This window comes from Brachyistius frenatus, unplaced genomic scaffold, assembly GCF_029030835.1.
Source record: "Brachyistius frenatus isolate BFR_SWC_R1_liver_20210118 unplaced genomic scaffold, ASM2903083v1 Contig_61, whole genome shotgun sequence".
Taxonomy (NCBI): domain Eukaryota; kingdom Metazoa; phylum Chordata; class Actinopteri; family Embiotocidae; genus Brachyistius; species Brachyistius frenatus.
This window is the reverse complement of record NW_027210660.1, coordinates 594,440-602,740: the sequence shown is the minus strand read 5'-3', so window position 1 is coordinate 602,740 and position 8,301 is coordinate 594,440. Positions and strand designations below refer to the sequence as shown.

At 40.1% G+C, this 8,301-nt stretch overlaps 1 protein-coding gene across 1 annotated transcript; it reads right to left on the bottom strand.

Annotated features, from left to right (window-relative positions):
- Positions 1 to 826: 826 nt before the first annotated feature.
- Positions 827 to 7,103, bottom strand: metap1d (methionyl aminopeptidase type 1D (mitochondrial)). Its single transcript, XM_069706268.1, has 10 exons — positions 7,041 to 7,103; positions 5,602 to 5,762; positions 4,779 to 4,928; positions 4,548 to 4,696; positions 3,582 to 3,624; positions 3,323 to 3,486; positions 3,119 to 3,216; positions 1,763 to 1,810; positions 1,599 to 1,677; positions 827 to 1,269 (listed from the first exon to the last, which is right to left on the bottom strand). Exons 1-10 carry the CDS (start codon positions 7,078 to 7,080, stop codon positions 1,185 to 1,187), a joined length of 1,017 nt encoding a protein of 338 aa, XP_069562369.1. The 5' UTR covers positions 7,081 to 7,103; the 3' UTR covers positions 827 to 1,184.
- Positions 7,104 to 8,301: the final 1,198 nt, after the last annotated feature.

Here is an 8,301-nt window from a genome sequence, read left to right as displayed (position 1 = left end):
CAGTCAGTGGGGAAGAATCTGAAAAATAGAGCAAAAGGATGCTCCTATGCCTGGAATTTACACACAAACACACGCACCAGCAGCTTTTTGTGCAGGTTATTTTCTTCAATATGTTCGCTGGTAAAGTGTGAATTGCTCAATGTATCACATTTAGGAAATGAGGAGTTAGATTGTACGGTAATACCACAAAAACGGATGTAATGTAGAGAAGTTATGTTAGCTTGGGGTCCTAGGAGTAGATTTTCAATTACTGGCACTTTGTATTAGATAAATGCCACAATGATGGCTTTAACATCAGGACATGAGCTTAAATATCAGGAAATTTACAATTCTTTTCCTTCTTGGCTGGGCGCCACGATCAAAAGGTCAGACACAGCGTGTTGTGCTGCTGCCCATCAGGAGTGGCTATGGTGAATAGGATGTGAAAAATGTGCAGGAGGTACAATGTTTGACAGTGTGTGCTGCCCCCTACTGGCTAGTTTGACTATAATATCACGTAATAAGAGGCAGATTTGCACCTGTTTAACTGATACAGTAGCTAATACACAGTTAATGATTTTATGATTGCAAGAATATCTCACTGGGGTTTCATAAGTGATTCACTTAACTCATTCTCAGAGCTAAGTTAAGATTTGAGGAGGGTTTAATGACATAAGGGGGGTTACACTCAATATTATTCTCAGCAAAATATTTTGAAAGATAGGCAGAAAACTGAGCAAATTAAAAGAATAATTTGGTATTCTATAGCACAATACCTTGCAGTGTAGGCTTAGAACTAATATTTAGACAATGATGAAATAAGACAGGATTTACAGAAAATATAATGGAGGTTTTTATGATTTTTATTAAATAATTTAAAATATCTGATCAGTGACTAATCTAACTTCTTTTGTAGATGAGGTTGTGATGAGGGAATCTGGGTTATGCACTCTTTTCATACCTGACAGGTAAAAACAGCACACTTTTTGTTTTAAATACAGTGCTATCTTTGACTAATATTTAAATTTGTTTGATGATCTGAAACATTTAAGTGTGACAGACATGCAAAAAAATTGGAAATCAGGAAGGGGGCAAACACTTTTTCACACCACTGTATGTCCTCAGTCAGGTTTGTAACATATCAGTGATTTATTATCACAAAAGGTAGTTTAGACCCACAGTTGCCTCGGTTCGACTCCTTCAGGTCACAGTTCGCTCTCTTCTGGCAATTTGGTGAGAATATCCACTCCGTCAGATGTGATGACCACCGTGTGCTCGAACTGAGCCGACCTGTGTGACACGATGAGATGTCAACACTTGAGGAATGAAGTATGGAAGTGGCTCTAGGAGGCAATTATCTTATCATAGCTTGGGAAAAGGGAGAAATAGTTGGACTGGTTGTCCTCCAGGTTTAAAAATACTCCTAGCAGCATCCGAAGCTCTGTAATTAACATGTCGTATCTCTTTTGGTTGAAATCCACACACAAACTGAAATGTAAACACATCAATTTGTGGTTTTACGTACTTTTCCAGCTTAAAACATTTAGCATTTGCAAACTGCGTGTTAAGAATATGACAGCCACACATGGCTGGGATGTTTTTGTGTGTGCAGCACGTACCTTTTATCATCTGCAGACACTGCAGTCCACTTGTCCTTCAAGATCCTAAACTCTGCAGACCCCTCCATCAGTATGGGCTCTAGACATGCACAGAAGCTTTCAACCCCTAACTCGTACACAGAGGCATCTTTAAATGCACACAGAAATAGTGACGAGTAACTCACCTATTGTGAAAGCCATCCCTTCATCCATGACCATGTCATTGTCGTTAGCTGAAAATAAAGTCATACTTAATATTGATTCCATATAATCTCACGTGAACTATTTCTGTCAAATACAGTCTACATGCACACAACACACCGGTGATGCACACCAGGGTGCTCCAGATGAAGTAAAGCCTCACGCAAGAACGCTTGCACGAAACGCTCGTTGTTCTTAAGTGTTATGTGCGAGTAACTCGAGACAAATTGTGGCAGTTTTCTTGTATTTTGAATTTTCTTTGAGGTACAAACAGAAGTCATAAGTGGTCCAAGGAAAAACAATACTTGTTGCATTGCAATTGTAATTGAGCTCAGCTTAAGTTCCATCGGGAAGACTATCATTCCTTCTTAATTCCCCCTCACTCTCTGTCTCCCAGCTTTTCTATCAGCTGACTGCGGGTGTGATTTGGCACTACCCTCAATCAGCCTATCGTGTCGCAGGTGTCAAACCTTAAATCTGTTCTCCTCTCTCTGAGTGACATGTCATCTCGATGTATGTCACCCTCCCAGCACCCCGAGCGTCTAGACCCCGATTCAACGCAATTACCTTCTTTGTCCTTTTTTATAAGTCTCTCCTAATTGAAAAAGCCTCTATCTGACTACATAAACATAAACTATAAGTGTCTGTAATGTAAAACAAATACCCTTTTAACTATATCATCAGGTCTACCAATTCCTTGAGATATTTTTTTAGGTTATTATGATTTCTACAGGCACATTTGTTGGAAAATTCTTTCACTCCTTTTGCTGCCTCGGGGTGTTTATGTCTGTCTCTGTCACGCTCTGTCACACCTGACAGTGTAACATCACCTATATCACCTGCAGCCCATAATATTCTCCCGTCTAACATCTCAGGGACTGTCACACGCATCTTCATCACCTCTCATATGAGTCATCACTTTGCTTTCAGAAGAAGTTTTCGTTGTTGGCAGTACTGTACTATTAATGTTTTTTTTTTTTTTTTTTATCGTGTCAGGTTGTCCAATGCGACTACTGACGGTACTAGTAGTTATCTTTTTGTCTGCTGAGTCGTGACAGCAGGATTTAAAGTTGCATAGTGTAAAAGTTGAATGAAACGGATGCTCGGAAACAGATAGCCAAACATCGCAATTTTTGGGGAGGCCATTTATGCTAATGATTTCCATGAATGTTCACTTTCTTATTAAAAAAAAAAAAAAAAAAAAAGTAAATTTATCAGGCTGAAATTAACTATTTCTACGTTTTTAAGTTAAGATCAAATTGAAAAAATTTGCTTGCGAGAGGCCCACTGTCTAAAGCTCACATAGGAACCTGCCACATCATATGATTACAGAAACTCACCGTGGTGCCAAATCTCAGGATGACAGTGAAAGTAGGAGCCTATTCCGTGTCCGATGAAATAAGGACACACTTGGAAGCCATTGGCATGAGCTATTTCACTGGCAGCAGGACAAAAAAAACATCAGTTGTCAGAAAGTAATGTGATTATGTAGCATGTAGGCGTTTGACGAGTGTATTCACTGTGTAGATTTTGTGTGTATGTACCTGATAGTGTTTCCTATAACACAGAACTGTGCGCCCGGCTTGCAGGCAGCGATGGCCTCGTCTCTGCAACGCATGGCGGTCTCCACCAATCGCCGCCCCTCCTCATCCACCTGACCGATGAAGAAGGTTTCTGAGGTGTCGCCATGGTAACCGTCCAAATACACCTATCAGGAATAGACAGAAGTGATGGAGGTGGTGTTGGTCTGACCGATCACATTTGCAGTAATGCGCATGCTTGTCTATTAAGTCATCAACTTACAGTGACGTCAATGTTGATGATGTCGCCATCTTCAAGATGCCGACTGCAGGGCACACGCACATAAAAAAAAAGAAAAAAAAGAATTGTGTTACCGAGCGGGAGAGACCCATGTCATAGTTCATGATAAGATCAGTATCATTTTTAATATGATAAATAAAATGAACGTCACGATAACGGCAATATTCCGACTTGTAACATAATGACATCATACCGTTACGTGGCTTTGCGGTATGACGTAGGTTACATAGATAACTCACGCACAGCAACAATACGAATGGCTGAAAGCAGCTCAATGATGGAGGAGTTAGTAAAACAGGGCGGCAACTTCAGTGGTGTGAAAGTGGTTTGATTACAAAAGATCAGCTGTACAGACACGACAGTTATATGTTTGTATTTACTGAATATCTGAAAGCAAAACTCTCATGCTGACATATAAACCTCTGAAACTTATTTTGTTGCAATAGCATGTTCTTAAAATCAATAATATAAATATTTTTCCAGCATTTTGACATAAACTATGTCATCATCACAGAAATACCCTGAAACATTGAGATTTTCTTTAGGGCCATATCGCCCACTCAGTGAATACAGGGAATCCTTCACATTTTAAAGAGCTTACAGCTTTTAAATTTGAACAGTTGATACTCCACATCACTGTCATATCTCGCGTATTATATAATTGTAAAAAGAAGAGTTCCCCATATCGAATTCTGTTTCTAAATGATACTGAAAAGTTAGAAAAAGTCCCCAAACTCTGAAACAGGTTCATCATTTGAAAAGTCAAACATGCGAAAGATTTAAGTTAACAACATAAAACTCATTCTCGGACTTTTTGCGATTACCGATTAATTGGTGCATCTTATTTTGAAAGGAATTTTTTTTTTTTTTTTTTTTTTAAGAGAATGACATACATTTAACGCAGTTGGTTTGTTGTTGTGTGTGACTGTCCCGCACCGGCCCATTTACCTGTCAGGTATGCCATGACAGATGACGTTGTTCACAGATGTACACACGGACTTGGGGAAACCCCCGTATCTGAGCGGGGATGGATACGCGTTGTGCTTGATTGTCTCCTGGTGCACGATGAAGTCGATTTCATCTGTTGTCATACCAATCTGGAAGCCACAAGTTGTGATTGTTGTGTTGCTTTTGATGACAGGGGAACACAAACGACAGGTGTGGTGATCAGGGGCTTACTCTGAGACTGCGTCCAGCTAGTAGCAGCACGTGTCTGGCGAGCTGACCCGCTCTGGCTAGCCCTTCGATCTGCTCTTGGTCTTTGATCTCGATGTAATCTGGCCATTCTGGGACCAGTCCTTTGCCAACATAGTCAGGCCGCACAATGTGCTACAGTCAGGGAGGAGAGGAGAGACAGGATATTGAGGGTGAGTCAAAATGTTGTCTTATTATTATAATTATTATAGTTATTATTTAGAGATTAAAGACTAAACCACAATATATAATGATAAAATTCAAACACAGGAGGACTCTTTGTATAACAGTGTTAAACATTTTTTTGAGTGCCTTCAGTCCTGCTAGGTTATTTATTTTTTTTATCTTACCTCTCGTATATATGTGCTTAGCGCTGCCTGAAAACCTCCAGTAGAATAATATAGAAATTTAGTACAAGATGAGATCCTGAGCAGGACCAGAAAATGTGAAACCCTGTGGTGAACGAGTCAGACAACAGTGCTTAAAATTACATTTTTAATGGGTTTAATCTGAAGATCATACGTGTCTGAATTGAATACATATATTCCAGTGATGGTTTCGACTCACATCCACATTTTGTAGATTAGTCATTTTCAGCTGACTGTGAGGTGATAATTAACTGAACTGAATTTGCTTCAAGAAACTGAGAGGTCCTCTGCTGATACTAATCCCACCTGAACTCAAATGTAAGTAATTTCTGCTCCTTATTGGACTTTAACACAACTCCTCTACAACATCTGAAAGTGTTATTGAAGACATGGAGTCAGCATGGACCCACACCAAAACAAAAGAACCTGGGGTGTTGTACCTTGGGTACTGCATAGGAGGGCCTAACGGTAGCTGGACGAACTACATTTTGAGATTTTTTCCACGTTCTCCAGAAGAAGCACCGATGTTGCTGACACAGTAGGGCTGCGGGGGGACGACAACTTCCGAGACAACAAAGTCGCTGCAGGAAACTGCCCAGGCCTGGAGAAAAGGAAATGACGCAATGACAAAGAGAGCCCTCTCTTTAATAAAAAAAAAAAGACAAAAAAAAGACAAAAAAGGCTTTTCTACTAAGAATAAATGGTAGAAAGCCAATGGCTATGTTTAGGCTTTGTCGGATTCCCAAATCGACTCGCCCCTTCAACAATGACGAGGAAGTTTGTATGTATGTAATCATAACCCTGCCCAAGATGTCACCAAGACAAGCAAAAATCGATGCGGGGGCATCCTACAGGTTCACAGCACAGACCGCGTAGTGCAAGCGTTCCCAGTACGAGTCCAGCAGAGGAGCTTTGTTGTGTATCACGCCCTTCTTTCACCACTCAAAACCCATTATCCTACAAGGTACAAGGCAAGGATTTAGTTATAATCAAAACCAATCGATTATGGACACGAAACACTTGTGCGTATAACAAACGTTGGTTGCTCCAGCCCACAGAGGTGACCTGTTGTCCAACTTTATGCGAGACTGCACCTCGTCTCACATCCCCACATATTCAGATGATGTCCCACATTTTGATTGGCTCTCATTTTTAAGTCAACACTGCAAATCAATCATTGCAAATCAACACAAAGTCACAAGCAATGGGGGATTTCTGCAGGTTAAGACGCAAACTACCACAAATTTAAGGAAACCCTGTAAGACTATTAACTTTGAAATTAGCTTCCTTCATATTTACTTTCTCACTACTGAATCATTGGAGTTAAGAAAGTTACCTTCAATAAAAAAAATAAAAAAAACCATTTGTTTCGTCCTTCACATGCTAAAATGACTCAACTTGAACCTGTACTACGTTTTTACTTTCTAAATTGTCTTATCATATCAACATTTTAAACTATCTCTCAGCACTGGTACCGTGTCCTCGTTTGTACCACACAAACACGCTCCATGTCCCACGTTTGTTTTGTTATGATCTGGTCACTCGGACACACATTGTTCCTTCAGTTCATCAGCCAGGACTGCGGCAAAAAAACAACAACAACAACAACAAAAACAGTGCCAACAGTACTGGGAGTGGACACCTCATCCTTCTCACCTGCATTTAAAGTCCCTCTCTACTGCGGAGTAAACAACAACAACAACAAAACCAGGCTCACCGTTGGACTAAGTTAGCCAGCATCAGCCAGAGCTGCGTCACGCTTTAACACATTTGTTTCACAGGTCATTTTGTTTCTACGGTATGCGTGAACTCGGTCTGTAAGAACAGTCTCTACCGACAGCTGTCCCCCTGAGCGAAGAAGGGCTTGAGCACACAGTACCTGTCCTCGCTCCGAGTCGTGCGGAACAGTGCGCCGCCATGATGTTTGCTGGTCACGTGCTTCCGTCGGTCACGTGACAGACAGGTTCACAAGCCGAGAAACAGCACTCCCGATTTGAGGATTCACACATGTCCCATGTCCATTGTCAGTGCTCACAATTCTGTGTTATAAACATGTAACTCATATGTACGATATTTGTTTTCGCCCAGACCCCTCATTTTTGATTTAAATTTTTTTTTTTTTTTTTTAATGAATTTGTCTTTCATGTTGTTGCTGTCTTTTGTTTGTCTTTGTTGTTTTTGCTTAACTGTCATTTCTGTTGTGCTGTAGTCGATTGTACAGAATCCAGTGATAAAAGAAAATATTCAAATTCTATTAAGGGTATGAAGAATGTGTACTGTAAATATATTCCATTGCGATTTAAAGTCATGTACACAGTATTTTAGCTACTTCATTTTAAGTTTTAAGAGCTTTAAAATTCTCCACCTACCTCCTTCACTGAACCATTTGTTGTCCCCCTGCCACCTTGGACAAGTTTACTCCCATTTTGTTAAAAGAACTATAAAATTGTATACCGGTTATTTACGCCCCTTTCTTCTCGTGATATTTTTTTCATATAACATCTTTGAAGAAGCATTAAGCACACTGTCCGTCCTTTACTCAAATTTCGCTTTACTCTGAATGTGTACCAAGTGACCACTTCTGAAAAAAACTCTGGATTCTGTGCCGAACCACTTGTATTTTATTCATGTACTGTATTGCGTTATCATCTTTGGGGACTGTTGTTGGAAAAAATTACTGAGGCTTGGTTCAAAATCAAACATATCAGACATTTATTCTTGCAAGAAAGAGCAAATACATGACACCCTCAAAGAGAGGTGTCCAGTAGTGCTCCCAGATCTCCTCTGTAGGGCAGCTTTTATACAGTGTGACAAACAGTTGACAGTCACCCCCAATCCCTTTGTATCTGCTTTCGTATGGTAATTCACAAGATAAGGACACAGGGGGGTCGTCAATTAGATGCGGAAAGTAAAACAAAAAGGAATCACTTGCAAATAAGACAGACAAACAGAAGAGACTTTTCGGCGCCTACTTGACAAAGAGACTTTCCGGAGCCACAATGCAAACAAGAGGAAGAGACAAATCTTTTTTTCTATCAACTGTAAACCACTTTTTAACACTGGTTTTTAAAGGTGCTTTTTAAAGTCTTACTTACTTTCATTGTTTTCGGCCTTTCTTGATAAAAATGAATTGAAGCAGA